The sequence below is a fragment of the Gorilla gorilla genome, chromosome 18, assembly GCF_029281585.2.
Source record: "Gorilla gorilla gorilla isolate KB3781 chromosome 18, NHGRI_mGorGor1-v2.1_pri, whole genome shotgun sequence".
NCBI classification, from domain to species: Eukaryota; Metazoa; Chordata; class Mammalia; order Primates; family Hominidae; genus Gorilla; species Gorilla gorilla.
Window position 1 is genome coordinate 83,025,496 of NC_073242.2, and position 19,219 is coordinate 83,044,714.

Here is a 19,219-nt window from a genome sequence, read left to right on the forward strand (position 1 = left end):
ATAAATCCAAATTCTATTTACAAAGTATACGGAAAGTTTCCACTGTGTGGCCAGTGCTGTGTTAGGTGCTGTGGAAAACACAGTTCCTCTAATCAAGGTTAAAGTTTAGTTGTTGGGAAAGAGACATAATTGATTGTGAGATAAATGCCAAATTAAATAACATTGACCATAAGTACATCATGAGCTCTTTGAAATAAGTAGTCAGTGTGAGTTGGGGAAGTCTTTATGGAAAGAAAGAGGGCATCAAAATTGGAGCTCAAAACTATTGAGGCTGGGCGTGATGGCTCATGCTTGTAATCCCAGGACTTTGGAAGGCCAAGGTGGGAGGATTGCTTGAAGCCAGGAGTTTGAGACCGGTCTGGGCAACATAGCCAGATCCCATCTCTACAAAAAAATTTTTAAATAAAAATTGAAAAAAAAATCTATTTTGCACCTCCTATGTGTTGATGGTTTGTGTGTATCTTTAAATTTTTTCCTTGTAGTAATCATACAGAGGTGAGTGGTTTCATCCCCATGTTATAGATGATGAAACTGAATTCAGAGAAAGTTAAAGATAACTACTGACAAAACTTCAGCTCAAACCATTTAACATCTGAGAACCTAAAAATCACTGACCACTAATTAAAAACATGACGGGCTTTGAGCATCCCTGTGATATTTCTCTCCCTGTCTCTTTCTCTGTTTTGCCATTGATATGCTAAATGTCAGAACCAAGAGGATCTGTGTGCTTGTTTTTAGGGCTGTGGGGAGGAAAGAGTGCTCTGGGGAGTGGATGGTCTATTATGAAGCCTGTCTTTGGGAGAAAATTCTCCAAATCGAGCAGGTAGTGGCAGCTACTAAGTGATGAAGAAAGCAGATCTAGTCACTGGAGGAGAAGAGGAAAATTAGTGGAAGAAGTAGGTACTTCTTCCTTACCTTGTAAGGTTCAGGAGACCATCAGGATGAAAAGATCATGAAGACTATTGCAATTAGAACACATCTCACCGGTGTATTTCCCACAGACAAGCAGAAATGCTATAAAAGGAGGCATAATACAGTCATGAAACATCTAAATTTTCCTCTTTGTTTTTTTTTTTTTCTTTTTTTTTTTTTAGATGGAGTTTCATTCTCGTTGCCCAGGCTGGAGTGCAATGGCACAATCTTGGCTCACTGCAACCTCCACCTCCCGGGTTCAAGCGATTCTCCTGCCTCAGCCTCCCAGGTAGCTGGGATTACAGGCGTGTGCCACCACGCCAGGCTAATTTTTTTAATTTTTAGTAGAGACGGGGTTTCTCCATGTTGGTCAGGCTGGTCTCAAACTCCCGACGTCAGGTGATCCGCCCACCTCGGCCTCCCAAAGTGCTGGGATTACAGGCGTGAACCACCGCACCTGGTCCCACTTTGGTTTTAGAACTAAGACAACCCTATTTAAAATGTATTTCTATAATACGTAGATGTTTGCTTCAGGGATCCTTTCCTTGGATTATCTTTTTAAGGGTTGGCCTGGGCATAGATAGGTCAACTTTAAGATGACCTTTTTTCAATCGAGGGCATATCCCAATAAAATTTTCTTATCCCCTGGCTTCCCCGGGGCTGGCATTTCTGACAGACGTGTAAACAGATGCAAGCATTGTTGCTAATGACAGGTGATTATAAGAGGCATGGAGGCCAAGGTAATTAAACCACGATTTGACAGGGACATTTGGCAATGTGATTTTTCAGCATTAGAACTCTCTTTGCAACGCACTTCCTCCACTTGGCTTGGTGAATATAATTCATTTTTATTCTTCAGAGTGTGTTGCTTTGAGATCTGAAACTGTCCTCTCTGAATTTCTTCATGGTTCATTGTAGAACGCTAGAAAATGATTACCATTGGACGTTGTGGGAATCTAGTCAGTATCTAAGACCCTATCCAAGGTTCGTCCAGTAGTAGTGGAATAGGGTCTGTGACCCTACTGCTGGCATTGTATTTGAATATTATTGTGCCCTATGTGATAGTGATGGTGCCTTTGGAGAGAAACATGAGTTATTTTCATACCACTCTAATTTCAGTTTCTCTGTTACCTGGATTTACTTGACGTTGCTCTCATGAATCAAAAGATAGCTTATTCAACTCTCTTCTTCCCTAAATTTCCACTACTGGCAGTAGGAGAAATCTCAAATTATCAGTAACCTGGTATTAGGAGGAATGATAGTAGAAATGATCATCAAGACATGGAATTTATTTATTCATTGGAGTTGAATGTAATTTTTTTAAAGTACCTTCTTTTTGCTATCAGTAACGATGCCTCTTTAGGCATTTAGAGACCACTTCCTGCTAACCGCTAATGTGGCAAACTTATGAATATATATTTGGGGGAATCCTATCTTCTATTATATAAATAGCAGACCCTCATGGACTGAATATTTATAGTTTTGATATTGACTAGCTACATGAATTATATTATTTATAGTGAACATAGTAGTGTGGTTTCATCTAATAAAATAACAGCTCACATTTACTATTTATTATGGTCCTGGCACTTGTCTAAAATGGCAACTTTTCCCAAGTAGGTCAATCCATTCCTTGACTGCAAAATCAGCTTTTTAGTACTCTTGGTATAGGGCATGCGTGGCCATTTTAAGAGATCAGTGAATCGGCCCACTTAGAGAAGGTTAACCACTAGCTAGATAGCTGTTACTTTTCCTCGACCAATTTTGATTTTCCCCAGAAAGGGATGTAGAGGGAAATGAACTTGTGAGTATAGTTTCTTATGGCAGAGGAGTGCTGAGTGATTGTGCCTCTTCCTGGGCTGCCTCCTCCAGCGTGGAAAGCTTGGGAACACTTCGGCGGGCAGCCTGGGAAGCTGGCGGCCGGCTTTTACATTCTGCTTCAGGCTGCAGTCTGTTTCTAAGCAGAGGCTTTTTTAAAGCTTTGTCAGATAGGTTAAAAGGTGTCCCACCCCCGGTGTATAAAAAAGAGAGAGCGAGATTAAGCTCACTAAGCCTGCCATGTTCCCTGTAAAATATCAAGTCAAAATGATTTTGAAATCCAAAGTTACCAGGCTTAGGGGGTGTGACCTTGAGTGGAAGCAGCCTGGGAACTGGGAAGGAGAGATCTGTGCAAAAGACAATTGGCCACAGGCTGGTGGCCTCGGGAAAGCTGCCGAAGCCAAAGTGAATTGTCTCATTTCTCTGCCTTGCAGCCAACAGAGCACAACCCCAAATAAATACCCAGCCTGACTTCTAGGCCGGTGGATTCACCACGGAGCTCCAGGCAGCCAACCTTTCTCAGAGTGCCTGCTTAAAGCAAAGCCTGGGTTCAGCTCCAGCAGCTGATGGGGGTGAATAAGACAGGGTCTCTGCCCTCAGGAAGCTTAAACTCAGAAGAATACCACTAAAAATTAAAATCCTCATTGAACCCCTACAAAAGCATCCAAATCCTTTTCATGTATTATGAATGTGTTTAATCCTAAATAATAATAATACTAACTAGTACATATTAAGTGCCTCTCTGTGCCAAGTACTTTTTAAGTGCTTTATGTGAATTAACTGTTACAATGGTAGGTATGTTTATTATCTCTAATTTTAAGAAAAGGGTACGTGGAGCCAAAAGATGTCAAGTAACCTTCCCAGGGGCACAAGGCTGGGAGGCGGGGGAGCTGGGATTCCCAAGCAGGAAGTTTGGTTCCAGAGCCCATGCTCTAGGCCAGTGGTTCTGTAATTTTAGCGTTAGAATCACCTGTGGGCTTGTGAAACACAGATTGCAGGCCCTTCCTGAATGGGCTTGGATAGTTGCATTCCTAACAGATTCTCAGCTGATGTGGATGCCCACAGCTCTATGCCAAGTGGGAAGAGCACAGTGGAAACCAGTCACTATAAAACAAGGAAAAGTGAAACATCCTGTTACTGATGTAAGCAGAGTGCTTTGAGAATGTCAGTAGTAGCTAATAATAATATTATTTATTATTATAATTATTATTGTTATTATAACTGTTATTTATTGAGTGTTTGTACTGGACACTTTTGTAACCATGTAACCATTATAACTGTTACTGTGGGTAATCTCATTTAATCCACACAACAACCGTATGAGGTGTTAACTGTATTTTACAGCTCAGGAAACTGAGGCACAGAGAGTTTACAAACTTGCCTAAATGACAGGCCAAGGATTCAAACTACCCCAGCCTAATTCTGGAGCCTAAGCTTTTAACCATGAAGAAGATAGTGAAAAGAGGGGAATCAAACACCCATCCATAGAGCAGGTAGGGTACAAGCCGGGCCCTGAAGGAGGAAGATGCCCAAAAAAGGCTTCCCAAATGGAATGGATATGTGCAAAGGCCCAGGGGCATGAAGGTGCAAAGTGTGATAGAGAGTGAATAACATGGAGACTCGTGTGTAAACTGCATGGCAAGAAGTGATGAACCGTAAGGATGGGAAAGCAGGTTGGTTGAACAGCCTTGAAAATGAGGAGTCAACAGTATTCAAGACTGGACTTGGGGATTTTTGAACCTGTCAGGGACACACTCAGCCTCAAAACTCATTTTTTGAGACTTCCAAACAGAATGACAGTCATACTTTGTTAAAGATGCAATGGGGTCATCTCTTCTCTCCCTTACATAGTTTGAGAGTCTCAAAATACGTTCAGAGAAGAGCTGGATGTCTAAGGTTACTAACCCTGTGACAGTGAATCACACCCTGCCAGGGGAAGGGTATTTTGTACACAGCCACATCAAAAAACCAGTGGGAACATGTGTGCCCGGCTGTGAGTGTATCCGTGTATAAATCCACTCACTACACTTAGAAAATGCCTGCCGTGCGTGGCACTGGTGCAATGGTATCGTTGGAGCTGCCAACTTGTTTTATTTCTGGTAGTGCTTGGCAGCCCCTGAAGGAGGGAAAGTATGAATTTTTATCTCCCATTTACTAGACTTTCATTATATTGTGCTTACAGACACAGTGTCAGCACATAAAATGTTAAACATCACTGGTCTGAAAGAGGCTCCCATTGTCTTACCTCTGGTGCTGGGGGAATCTTGCTAGCTTTGCTGTAGTGGTTCTGTCAGTGTAATATGACATGAAGCATTTCTCAGTAATGACAGACATTGAATATGAGTGACAGGAACCCTGACCACAAGAAATGGGTTCAATTACCAGAAATGGGTGGGGGGGGGGGTTACCTGAGATAAAACCAAAGGGCCCAATTGTGCTTGGTTTTGACCCCTTGACTCCCAGATCCAGAGCAAAGACAAATGGCTGATTAACCAGCCCCTAACCCTCTTTTTCAGTGATAAACTTGTTTGGATTTCTCTGTCCGAAAAAAATCTATGGGTGGCATGGTTTCCAAAGGAAATATGATCAGAAACAGGAGGACTGGTGCACGTCATTTTTGTCTCTTGCAAGCACAAAACTGAAAACTGTCATTCTATCTTGGACTGGATCTAGGACGGTGTCCAGAAATCAATACAAGATAAATGATTGCTCTCTTCACCCCACCTTTCTTCTGCTGCAGTGCCTACATTGCTCCAGTTCACCTGTAGCCAACCTGACGCCAGTGTAAATGAGAGATCCTGCCATCAGAGGCTCTCCTTTTTTTTTCCCCCTCTCCTGCAGGCTGTTCTGCTCTGCATCGAGTGCAGCTTTGTGCTTGTTTATAGTCCACTGCTTACAGCCCCCAGATAGAGTTATAGCGAGCAGACCAATTAAACTGTCGCAGGCTGCCCTCACTTGACTAGCTCTGCAGAGTCATTTAGCCAGCAGACATTCCTGACTATTAAAGCTAGTAGCAGCATGTCTCCAGTGCTGGAGATAAAATGAATGAAATTTGTTATTCTGGGCTGACACTTGATCCTAGCTGTTGAACTAATGCTGTTGCACCTGAAGTTTTTCTTTATGGTAATTGCTGTCTGTGTTATTATTTCATATACTAAATTGGAGAAAATTGCAACAAGTATTAAATTCTTTGAGCTAATTCACGAGAGTTCTATTGTGCATTCTTCCAAGGTAGATCCCAACTTCTGTTGAAGCCTGGGAAGACAGATGTAGCTAGCCAGATGCACTGGCTTGTGTTTCATCATTATCAGAGACATTTCAATTTCAGGTCTGGCCAGGCATTTATCAGCTTTACCTGAAATCTGTTTTAAAATACACTTTCGCTTCTAATTCAGTCAGCATATGTTGGGATCTACCCTGGGGAATTCAGTTATGATGACCAACATTGACAGTGATTTGCACTAGTCTGGCTGATTCAGTGACAGATACTTGGTGGTATCAGTAAGTCCCTGGCACAGTATACACTTAGGTAAGTGGGCAGTGTGAAATAAGACTTCCCACCGGGCACCTTTGGAATCCACAGCTCTAACTGGGAGTCCTTGAACACCTCAGGTAGTACCACTTCAATGAGAACCCATCAGAACAGGTACATGCAAGGTACACCGCCTCCCAAAGCATCCGAATCACTAGACCTCACTGCCCTGCCCATCTCCTAATTTCTGTTAACTCCTTTTACCAGATGTCTTTCCAGAATTAGGGAGATTATTTTAGACTTTTCAATATAAACCATATTCAGAGTTTAGTGAAATCTCTGAGGCCCCTGTTTCTGTGGTTGATTGCATAGAAGATCATTTCTTTTACAGCATTCATTTGTATGCTTAGCTTGTGGTCAGAGCTCGTGGTGAAGGCTCCAGACAGGACCCAGAATAAGAATTCAGGCCTGGTTTGTGGTAGAAGTACTATGCTTGCTTTCATGTTAATGCTTTGGGAAGACACTGACCCCAATCATAACGTTACTTTAATTTCTATCTGAAGACCACACCTGACAGACATAGCAGGGCTCTGTCAATTACAGGGACATACATCTCTAGAATCCCAAGACTTTGTTACCTCCCTACTAGGAAACAGTAGGCAGGTTGTACTCCATATTTTGATTAGAGGCAAATGTGAGAGGCTTGAACCTCGAAGTACTAGAAGAGAGACATGGGGTTTTGTTATTATGTTTCATCATTCTACCCCCAAATTTAGGGACAGTCCACAGATAATGATGCATCCTGCATAAGTGCTTTCTCTCTTGACATAGACAGACAACTGTAATTTGAATGATAATGGCTAGCATTAGTGTCTGTGGTGGAGGATTTAGATTGCAAGTTGAAGTCCATATAGTTTGTGAGGCCCCAAATATACTGAATGTATGTTGGTCTGCATTATTTCTGATATTCATAACCTTTGTTTAAATAAGCTCTTTTAACAACTCAAATCTGCTAAAATTGAATTACTGTAATTTGCAGCAAAGTTCAGCATGAGAAATGTATATTTTCTTTCCCCACTGAGAAAATGAAAGAAGCATTAGTCTTTCATTTATATATGAGATGGGTAGATTATGTATAGAGTATCAAGTATAGAAGATTTATTTTCCCACCCTCAAATCCAATAGGAAAAACTGGCATTTTCATCAAAACTAAACTAAGACTAATCTTTGTTCTATTTTCTGAAATTGCCAAATGTACAAGTTTTAGGTATTTTAAAACAGTATATTCACAGGCAAACATTAACTTGTTCCCAGCGGTCCTTCAGATGCACATTCATTCTTGTCTTTGGTATTTGAGGATCCTAATGATACCATAATAACACAAGTAAAAGTTGCTGTATAATAGCTGCATGTGTGCATTTCAGACCCAGAACTAATTCTCCATGCTTCTGTCTCTGTGTCTCTCAAGCAGGAGTGGTAAGCTCTTCTCTCCAAATCTTACCTGGACTTATTTTTCTGTATATTTTGTGTTATTGTTGGGGCCTAGATTGACCTCTTTTGTGTGGACAGCACAGAGAACATAGGGAAGACCTCAGCATGCAAGCTGATTGACATCGTTTGGATCTGTGTCTCTGACCAAATCTCATGTCAAATTGTAATCCCCAGTGTTGGAGGAGGAGCCTGGTGGGAGGTGTTTGGATCATGGGACAGAGTTCTCATGAATGGTTTAGCACCATCCACCCTTGGTACTGTATAGTGAGTGAGTTCTTGGGAGATCTGGTTGTTAAAAAGTGTGTACCACCTCTGCCCCGACCCTTGCTCCTGATCTGGCCACGTGACGTGCCTGCTTCCCCTTTGCCTTCCACCATTGTAAGTTTCCTGAGACCTCCCCAGAAGCTGAGTGGATGCCAGCATCATGCATCCTGTACAGCCTGCAGAACCATGAGCTAATTAAACCTCTTTTCTTTATAAATTATCCAGTCTCAGGTATTTCTTTGTAGCAGTGCAAGAATGAACTAATACTACAAGAGCTTCTTTGGAAGCTGGTGATTTTAACAGTATAGAGTTGGCTCTCCATATCTGTGGGTTTTCACATCCGTGGATTCAACCAACTGGGATTCAAAAATATTCAGGAAAAAAAATGGATGGTGTGTCTGTACTGAACATGTACAGACATTTTTTCTTGTCATTATTTCCTAAACAACACAGTATAACAACTATTAACATAACATTTACTTTGCATTACCAATTATAAGTAATCTAAAGATGGTTTAAAGTACATAGGAGGATGTGTGTAGGTTATATGCAAATATTATGCCATTTTATGGAAGGAACTTGAGCATCTATGGATTTTGGTGTCTGAGGAAGGTCCTGGAAGGAATCCCCCACAGATACAAAAGGATAACTGATTTAAAATAATGGTCAGGGCCAGGCATGGTGGCTCACACCTGTAATCCCAGCATTTTGGGCGGCCGAGGCGGTTGGATCACCTGAGGTCAGGAGTTCAAGACCAGCCTGGCCAACATGGTGAAAGCCCATCTGTATTAAAATACAAAAAGTTAGCTGGGCATGGTGGCGGGCACGTGTAATCCCAGCTACTCGGGGGACTGAGGCAGGAGAATTGCTTGAATCTGGGAGGCAGAGGTTGCAGTGAGCCGAGATTGCGCCATTGCACTCCAGCCTGGGCAATAAAAGCGAAACTCCATCTCAAAAAATAAATAAACAAAATAAAATAAAGGTCAGAATTTGGAAGATTCTTGAAATGTGAGCATAGTAGAGAGGATGACTGAGTTTGGGGCTGTCACGAGGCCAAGTTAAAGGAAAATAAAGACCCTTCTCCTTGATACTAAGAATGGAAACATCTATATGTATATAGACAGTTCACTAAAGTAAAAAGAGTCTTAAGATGGCAAATATTAGGGCTGGGCACTGTGGCTCACACCTGTAATCCCAGCACTTTGGGAGGCCGAGGCAGGTGGATCACGATGTCAGGGGATCAAGACCATCCTGGCTAAAATGTTGAAACCTCGTCTCTACTAAAAATACAAAAAATTAGCCGGGCGTGGTGGCGGGTGCCTGTAGTCCCAGCTACTTGGGAGGCTGAGGCAGGAGAATGGCATGAACCCAGGAGGCGGAGCTTGCAGTGAGCCAAGATCACACCACTGCACTCCAGCCTGGGTGACAGAGCGATACTCTGCCTCCAAAAAAAAAAAAAAAAAAGATGGTAAATATTTGGATGAGGTGAGAGTGGTGCATAAAGAAGGACTCCTGCTCCTGAAAGTTTCTTCTGGAAATCTTGAAATACAGTAATTCCTTTCCTCTTTCATATGCTTACATTTAGAGAGCATCAGACCTTCGCCTTAAGCACCTTGCTGCATTCATTGCAACGTTTCACTTGTTCATTGAGGTAGAATACCCTCACTTTACCTGTGAAGAAACTGGGCCTCTGAAAGCTTAAGTAATGATTCCTACTTACCATTTGTTAAGAAATTTTGGAAGATGGGTGTTGAACCTGGGGTCTGTTGCTTCTAAAGCCCCTTCACCAGTTTTGAGCGGCCAGAACTTTGTGTCTTTGAAATTAATTGCACTTATCTTAGAAAGTAGAAGAACTTCCAGCAGGAAATGTGCAGACTGCTTAAAATCCTGGTAGTTGTTCCTGGTAATGGTGCCAACCCAGTGCTGGGCTTTTGGTCACTAAAGCCAAAACTAAACCCAGCCAGGATATAAACCAATGTATTTTATTTATTTTTATTTTTTTATTGAGACGGAGTCTCACTCTGTCTCCCAGGCTGGAGTGCAGTAGCACGATCTTAGCTCACTGCAACCTCCGCCTCCCAGGTTCAAGTGATTCTCCTGCCTCAGCCTCCCAAGTAGCTGGGATTACAGGCACCCGCCACAATGCCTGGCTAATTTTTATATTTTTAGTAGAGACAGGGTTTCACCATGTTGACCAGGCTGGTCTGAAGCTCCTGACCTCAGGTCATCCTCCTGCCTTGGCCTCCCAAAGTGCTGGGATTACAGGTGTGAGCCACCGCGCCCGGCCTACCAATGTATTTCTTAAAATTTAAACTTTAAAACTGTTTTCCTAAGTGTGGATAATTTAGAATGGGTTGAGCTGATATGGTCCTTCCCATCTGAATTGTAGGCCTTTGTTCAGGTCAGGGATCAGCAAACTTTTTCTTTAAAAGGCCAGATAGTAAATATCTCAGATTTTGTGAGCCATACAGTTTCTGTCACAACTGTTCTCCTCTGTTGTTGTAGTTCAAAAACAGCCCTGGACAATATGTAAATGAGTAAGTGTGGCTGTGTTCCAGTAAAACTTTATTTACTAAAAGAGGTGGCAGGATTTGGCTGTCAGGCCATAGTTCACCAACCCCTAGTTGAGGCCAGGAGGAAGGGTTATGTTTAAGGGAACCAGAACACAACCAATATGTTGTATTCTTTTTTCATTTGTTGTTCATGTACATTGCTGGTGAGAGAGATGTTCTCTCAGCAGAACTTGAAACCATTTTCATTGGCTGGGGTTTAATTTTTTTTTAATCTCTTGTTTAAGCACATACTAAACGTGTCCATGTTCTTTCCATTAAATATGTTGGTTGCCTTCCCAGACTTCAAATTGCAGTGAATTTATCCCCAAAGGATGTTTGGTATCAATTCTCAAGATGCAATTTGAATGTAGTCTACTTCTATAATGGAAACAGTATTCCAAATCTTCATTATTTAAGTTTCATAGAAAATAATGAATCATTGAATTGGTTATTACTCAACACTGTTATGGCATATACTGAATTCTTTGTTTTCTTGTCTTATAGCCTTATATCAGCTCAAAGGATAAAATAGTATGAAGATTTCATTTTATGGATACATATGAGACATTAGATTATTATTTTCTAGCTAAATTATGGTAAACACAAATTATATTATAATGAAACTTTTTTCCCAATAAGCATTTTATAAGAGGAAAACCTGAAAACAAACAACAATCAGCAAAAAGTTTATGAGTCATTTACCCTAACAATTGTAATAGTTTCCTTGTTACTCCATTCCTGTAGTGATGACCCCCCCCCGCCCTTTTTTTGTTTTGAGATGGAGTCTCCCTCTGTTGCCCAGGCTGGAGTGCAGTGGCGGGATCTCGGCTCACTGCAACCTCCGCCTCCTGGGTTCAAGCGATTCTCCTGCCTCAGCCTCCCAAGTAGCTGGGACTACAAGCATGCGTCACCACGCCTGGCTTGTTTTTTTGTATTTTTAGTAGAGACAGGGTTTCACCATATTGGCCAGGTTGGTCTTGAACTCCTGACCTTGTGATCCGCCCACCTTGGCCTCCCAAAGTGCTAGGATGACCCCCTTTTTATAAAACATCCCATCATGTTAGCTCCATATAGTAGGGATTAGTGACATCAAATTCTTTTTGGGAATTTATAGTGGCACTAGGGGTAGCAGTATCATTTAACTATGTGGCATGTTTGGGTAGGTAGCTTTTCTGTTTAAAAGTAATCACTCTTCCCCACCCAAGGGCAACTGTACTGGGGATGGAGGAGAGGTGTCAACAGAAGTTGCATTCTCAACATCTCAACTTCCTTGTTCCCTGCCTAAGTGCCTCCTGAACCATCAGCTTACTATAACTAAAGGTTCTTGTGTTCTCTTGATTTATCTCATGCTGTACCTGTGAAATATTTAGTTACCCTCATTCTCTCTTTTCTCTCTGTTTTCTAGAGCAACGACATAGGGCAGTGGAAAAAGAATGAGTTTTGGAGTCAAAACCCCTGTTATCTTGGAAAAGCCATTTAACTTCCTTGACCTTCAGTTTCATCTTGTGTAAAATCAGAATAATAATGCCAGCCTTATAGAGTAATTTTGAAACTTTTTTTTTTTTTTTTGAGATAGAGTCTTCCTCTGTCACCCAGGCTGGAGTGCAGTGGCACGATCTCGGCTCACTGCAACCTCTGCCTCCCGGATTCAAGAGATTCTCCTGCCTCAGCCTCCTAAGTAGCTGGGATTACAGGCATATGCCACCACGCCTAGCTAATTTTTGTGTTTTTAGTAGAGATGGGGTTTCACCATGTTGGCCAGGCTGATCTCGAACTTCTGGCCTCAAGTGATCTGCCCACCTTGTCCTCCTGAAGTGCTGGGATTACAGGTGTGAGCCACCATGGCAGCTGTAATTTTGAAACTTAATGAGGATGTATATTTAAGTGCTTTGCAAATTGTGTTTACAATGTATTTGTTATTTTTACTGTTTAATTGTCTGCCCCTACCCTGTTCTGGAGAATCTTGTACCATCATTAAAATAAGTAAATCCATAGTGCTATTAATCTTGGAACATTCTATGTGGAATTGCCCGTATGAAAAGCAGTTTGATTATGACAGAATGCCAGGCATCAGTGTTCCCATTGTGTTGAATAAATGGCATCCCCACAATCACAATCTCAAATACCAAAATCAACAAGGAAAATTCCAAGCAGCTGCCTTTGTAACTTCTGATTTGTGGGCCACATCTGAAACCACAGTTTGATTTCTCAGTCTACAACATTTTAATTCATAGAGCAGGTCTTTCTCTATTTGCACATTCTCAAGATCTTTTGTTGATCTTGGTTTCAGTTGCTCTGGAGAACAACTGCCTTCCAAAGCTCCCTTTTAAAGTAAATTTTCTTTTTAATAGCTAATTCTATTTAGAGGTGGACCAAGTCAAGAATAGCCTCCAAGTTCAGTGACCATCTTTGCAGTCATATACAAGTGATGCAATCACAAAAAGAAAGAAACTTAATTTTATGCCGCTAGATATGAGAGACAGGTAGCTATGAATGCATGGCTCCAGGACCTTCTGCCATGTCAAATGAGCTAAACCCTTCCCCGAAAGCCAGCCACGAAAACATATGATACCATTTGCAATGGTAGAATGTTGCATGCTGTTCTTCTGTAATTATAATGGCCTGATCCGTGTGGAGTGGGTGAGTCCTGCTTAACAATCGTTAATCTACTGAGTCTTAGTATCAGCCTCCCATCTTGAGGAGCAGCAGTTCTTGGCTGGATGAGTCGGTCTTTGATTTCATTATAATAAGGATAGCTTTGTTAAAATTCCGCTGTGCAGTGGTGCCTAAGGATTCTGGGAAAAGGTTTTTCTTTTTTATTTTCCCCTTTTTTGCACGGTAGGGATGAATTGTTTCTCTCTCTTCCATCCCCTAGGTTACTGTTTGTGCTCTCCCTTGATCTCCTGCTTGTCCCTTTATTTCTCCACGTTGTGAAAGTTTCTTTCTGTGTGACCAGGAGTCTGTTCAGCAGACCATATTGTGAGTGAAGGGCCAGCGTTTGTTGCCTGATTTTGGCAACGCTGGGCAGTCAGCTGGGATGTAATTAAGACTCTGAGAACAGGCTGTCTTCTCCACGGGAAGGGCATGTTAGATGGTGCTGGGATTTGGGGCTGTCAGTTTGGCCAAGGATGGAGACAGAGAGCTAGGGACAGAGATATTTCCTTTCATTTATAATCCCTTTATGTACAGTGTGTGCACTTGGCAAAGTTTACATATAACCTAGTGGCTAGAGCTTACAAGCCAACGCAGTGAAATTAGCATATGTTACATGTATTTTTTAGTAATATTTTAAAGCAAGTGCATATTTCCAAAGTGAATTATGCATGGATGACAGCAATAGGGTTGTGTTGCACTGGGTGTCAAATCCCACAACTTTTTGTCGAGACTGTGGGTTTTACACTAAAAAGGCAGAAAGACTAAACGAAGTAAAACAGTTTTAATTTTTAACAGTTTGGTTCAGCCCAAGGAGCCAGGCTGTGACAGATATAACTGACATTTGAATAATTGGATTAATTTAGAGAAGGGCAAATCCGGTTTTGACGGTTGTGCTTGTGTGTACATCTTTTTTTATTATTATTTGCAGGAATGGAGTTGTGTGGTTTAAATATACACTTTTTGTGCTGCCTAGCAAATCTTGAGAAAACATCACAAAATTTATGAAATTATCATTTAATTAATTTGTTTTAATTTATATGTATGTATATGTGTGTGTTCACATATTATGCAGCCTTCATATGTATATAAAAGAAATTCACCATATATACTTGATTCGGGTCTATCAGTGATATACATATATACACATTGCACATACAAGCACATTGTATGTGCACTTAGGAACTTAGTAAATCCAGCTTGAGATAATGTGCATGACTTCATAGGATGTATAGAAAATGTGCAGACAAGGAAGCTCACTGTGACATTGGCAAGCCCCTTTCCTCCCCATATCAATGTGTTGCAAAACATCACAGTGCAGAAGCAGAAAAGCCTAATTTGGTATCTGGGGTATCAGTAGCCAAATTCTACATGGTTGATTCCTCAGTCCTAAGTTCCTTCAGATTCATATGGCTTTTTAAGTTTCATATATGAAGATAATCTTGGCAACATAAAACCAAGTACAGCACCATCATTGCCACCCTCCTCCAGAAATTCTGGTAATGAAATACACCATCTAAAATCAGCAGGCCAAGTCTAGGACTCGTGGCAGGCAGTCTTGAATTGTGGCTGTGGGCTGGCTCTAAGAGCCTTTTCCCCAGCAGGACATTAATAGACATTAACACTCGGACAAGAAGTGTTGATGTGTGGTTTATAATGTTAGCACCCAGTTAGGCAGGTATAACACATGCTGTAGGAATCTTGTACCAACACATGTGTGTGTTGAGTCAGATTAATGAGAACCATAAAAGGAGAGACATTTCACTCGAGCTGGGGACCTCATCCTATCCTTTTACCAAGTAAACCAGTGCTCAGCTGGGTGGCAGTGTCCTGGTGGGATGTTTTCAATATTAGCATAAGGAGGATATTTGAAAGTTTTGTTTTGCTTTGTTGTTATGTGATCATGAAGCCCAAACTGTTAGTCAGTACAGCACATTCAAACTCCTTTTCATCTAGTACTGTTTGGCTCAGAGGAAAGGAAACTTTCACGATATTCACAACTACGCTGTGGGGCAAAAGTTATTATTTTCCTCTCTCAGATTTACCTGACCCTTCTTCAAGTGTTTCTGAATGATTCTGAGACACTTTCTGGTTTACTTTGTAAATGGGGCAATGAAGCATTCTTATCTCCTGACTGGTTCTCCTTAGAGAATTCTCAAAGCCTTTTAAAATTGTGTGTTTTTCTGGGGCAGCCTTGAAAGTCCCAGGAGTGAAGTTGCCATCTGTCCTTTATATTAAAAGAATCTTCTGTATTGTATACCTGATGTGCTTGTCCCAGAGATAGATGTTGTTAATTAAAGGACAGCATTTGTCCTTTATCTGAAATAACTCTCTTGCCTGAATAACAGTTTCCCAAGCCTTAGGAAACAGATAAGGACATTCGGTCCAGAGCCCTGATGTTTACTAAAGGTCCTTGGTCCAGGAGCTGTCCCTCAGCCTTCACTAGATCAGACATGTAGACTAGAAAATTACTTGCTTATTTTTTTGGGGGGGGGAGGCTTGTTTTCTATTAATTCATCTACCAACATTATGGCCTTTTGCATGGGTGTAAGTAAATGAACATAATATATACTGTCATTGGTAGTTTGTGCTTTTTTTGTGGCGATTCACAAACAGCGAGTTCCCAGACATTCTCACCACACTGCATCTTTATGCAATAGATGTGACAGGACCTATATCCTCCAGTGTCACCTCTCTACTACTGCACACTCTCTGTTTCTATACCTTCTGCCCCTGGGAAAAGAAAAATGCAAACATCTGCCTACAGCAAACAGAGCCAGAGTTCTGCCAGACGATAGCTAGAATATGTATAGGGAGAAAGAAAGCCTCGCCCATAACCTGCTCCATCTCTGTCTCAGGAAACGCAGAAAATAATTTGTCTCTGTAATATAGAAAGGCAGTTAGGGTAACGTGGCTGTGAACTGCTGTCTAAAAGTGTGCTCGCCTCTGTAGTTGCTAAGCACGGAGGAGGAGGCTAGCCAGGGCCTTGCCACAGACTAACTTCAAGAAAAGAGGAAAAGAGTGCACTAGCACACTCTGGACTGAGGAGCATGTCCAACGGAGGAGGCGAGGTGTGGCCAATGGTTCTTTTGTTGATAAGAAAGACCCTGAAATTGCCTGTTGCATGGTGAGGAGAGTAGTAGATTGGACCGTAATTTTCTGGTGACCTAACAAACCAAGCTAAAGCTCAAGTTTAATAGGCAGTGATTCCCGTTTAAAAGGGAATTCAAATTATTTACAGTTCTCCGTCATCATTTGCCTCCCTTAATCATATGGACTAGGAATTGGGCAGGTGACATACAAGAGGGAAGCCGACTTGGGTGAAAAACAACAGGGGCTGGGCGCGGTAGCTCAAGCCTGTAATCCCAGCACTTTGGGAGGCCAAGGCGGGTGGATCCCCTGAGGTCAGGAGTTCGAGACCAGCTTGGCTGACAGGGAGAATCCCCATCTCTACTAAAAATACAAAAATTAGCCGGTCATGGTGGTGGGTGCCTATAATCCCAACTACTCAGGAGGCAGAGGCAGGGAGAATTGCTTGAACCTGTGAGGCAGAGGTTGTAGTGAGCCGAGATTGCACCATTGTACTCCAGCCTGGGCAACAGGGCGAGACTCCATCTCAAAAAAAAAAAAAGAAAAGAAAAAAGAAAAAGACAACAGGGATGGTGGTGGGTATGGCAAACAGGTGGGCACTTATGCTGTCTACAAGGGACAGTTGCTTCCAACTCCAAACAGTTATTACCTTACAGAGGTGTGGGCCCAGGATTGCAAGACTAGATTTTTCGGTGAAAGCCGCCAGTGTGACACTTTTTGAGTTTTCAGTGTTGGCAGATAATTCACTGTTTTAAAACATGCAGATAAAACTCAACTGTAGTTGGATGTACTTTATGGGTTGCTAGTTTGCACACACTTATATACATAATGCGGAACATAAGTGGGAATATTCTAAATAATAGACAGTGTGGAAACTTTTCTTAATAATAGTAAGAAACTGAGCCCCAAACAACTATTAATATGTTTAGATGTTTCCCTTTGGGTCTTTATTTACTGCATATACATTTTATATACATGTTTTAAAATAGTTGTAATCATAGGAGCCTGTGATTTTTCACTTACCGTTAGAAGCAGTTTCTTTATATGATTTATAATGGCTACTGGATATTCCATGTAGAGGATGTATTACAGTATGCAAAATCATTTCCTTATTGTTGGACATTTAAGTTGCTTTTGATTTAACATAGTTACAAGTAATGCTGCAGTTACATATTTGCTTATACCGCTTTCTCCTTTTTTTGGATTAGATCCTTAGAATCTAAAAGGAAGATTACTAAGTCAAAAGATATGAACGTTTTTATGGCTTTTGGTACATATTACCAGATTGCTTTCCAAAAGCGTTGCACCAATTTACACTGCAATCAGCAAAGTATACATTTATCCTTGAAGCATTATTATATTTTTGAGGTTTTTCCTTCTAAATTGGTAGGTGAAAATTGGACTTCATTGATGTTTGAGTTTGCATTTCTTGAGGTTTTCCCATTAATCTGTCGACTAATTGTATTTGTTCTTACAACATCTGTATTTTCTAAGGTTAAATTTTGTGGAGGTTTTGTTTGCTTTGTGTATATGTGTGTATTTTTAAAGTTCTCTTTATAACAATTGATAAATAATTTGGGAACAGCCCCCTTGGCAAGGCCTTCCTCTAGGGGACCCCCTGTCTCAGCAGTGCTGCAGCTGCTACTTTTAACTGTGTATTAACTTGGAGTTGGGCCAGGGCCTAAGCAGGATCTCCTTCCCGAAGAGGGGCTCTTTTGTGTCTGGTGAACCACAAGCTCAGGGCTGTATCTGCCAATATGTTTTTGGCAGAAGCCATCTAATAAAATCCCATCCGCGCTGTTCTATGAAATGCAGTCACAAATTTGGATGATGATTGCCTGATGCCATATTTTGGTAACGGCTAATCTCCATGTCTTAGATGGTTTTTATTCATCGCCTCCCCCCTTCCCTCCTTCACCACTCTGCTTGGTGCATGTTTTAACTACAAATGATGTATAATCTGAGTTTCATGCAGCATGGTCTAATGGAAAGGCACTGAGCCAGTCATATGGAGACAGGGGTCCTATTATTGGCACTGCCCTTTGTTTAATAATAGCTTAACAACTACAACAAATATTTATCCTGTGCTGAAATGCTCTTTCAGCATTCTTCATGTATTCTTGAATCTTCCTAACAGTCCTGTTAGACAATATTATTATCCTCGTTTAGGTGAGGAAACTAAGGCTCGGAATATTGGAAATTTCCAGTACTTGTATTGGAAAGTATGATATTGGACAAGTATTTTCAATACTTGTGTTGAAGATATTGGAAATACTTGTCCAATATCATCCTTCATCTCTCTGAACTAAAAATGAGTTTTTTATTTCTAGTAATCCGTCTCCCCATCTGCAAAATGGAGTTGCTTCTCTTCAACTCAGAATGGTGGCATGGAACTAAAATGATGCCATGTAGATATTAAGTTGCCTTGAGTATTGAAATCCAAGACAATAAATTGGTAATAAAATGTAGTTATTAACTAGTTCACCTCTGTGGCTCTCAGCTTCTTCATTAATTAAATGTAGGGACTGAACCAGATTCATTTCATTGGTTACTTTCAGCTATCACATTTTCCCATCAGCCACAGACTCAAATGTTGGTGGATAAAGCCTGAGTGGTTCGCAGAGGCTGTGCATACTGCCTACATTTCAATCAGCTCTACATTTTAGGTACATCCATCCCTCTCAGCCAGTGTTCTTAGGAAGAAAGTGCAAACTTTTAGGAAGGAAAAATCTCACTCTTCAGTGTTTGTGGAGAGTGCAGGGAAATTCTCTTAATGGAATAGTAGAGATACCATTGTCTGACAGCCACTGTAAAGCCATATGGAGCTGCTTGCTTTTGGCTCTGGAGATATTGTGACCTCTTAAAATATATTTTTCTAAAAAAGGAGCATGCCTTATTTCTGTTTTTCTTTATACTTCATCCCCAGGTAGGAATTTAACCAAGGTGGTTAACGGAGAAAGTAAGGCAT

General features: G+C 41.2%; 1 protein-coding gene across 5 annotated transcripts in view; it reads left to right on the forward strand.

The window, feature by feature from the left end:
- Window positions 1–19,219, forward strand: part of FTO (FTO alpha-ketoglutarate dependent dioxygenase) — a 405,797-nt gene that overhangs the window by 251,461 nt on the left and 135,117 nt on the right. For 2 of the 5 annotated variants that reach the window (XM_055366795.2, XM_055366796.2), the window contains exon 9: window positions 11,915–12,501. The exons of 2 other annotated variants lie outside the window; for them this stretch is intronic. In XM_055366795.2, the coding sequence (XP_055222770.1) occupies window positions 11,915–11,927 (13 nt within the window). In that variant the 3' untranslated portion in view covers window positions 11,928–12,501. Of the gene's footprint in view, window positions 10,068–11,914; window positions 12,502–19,219 lie in introns of those variants that run through there. One more of the 5 variants, XM_063700210.1, reaches the window with a different exon arrangement.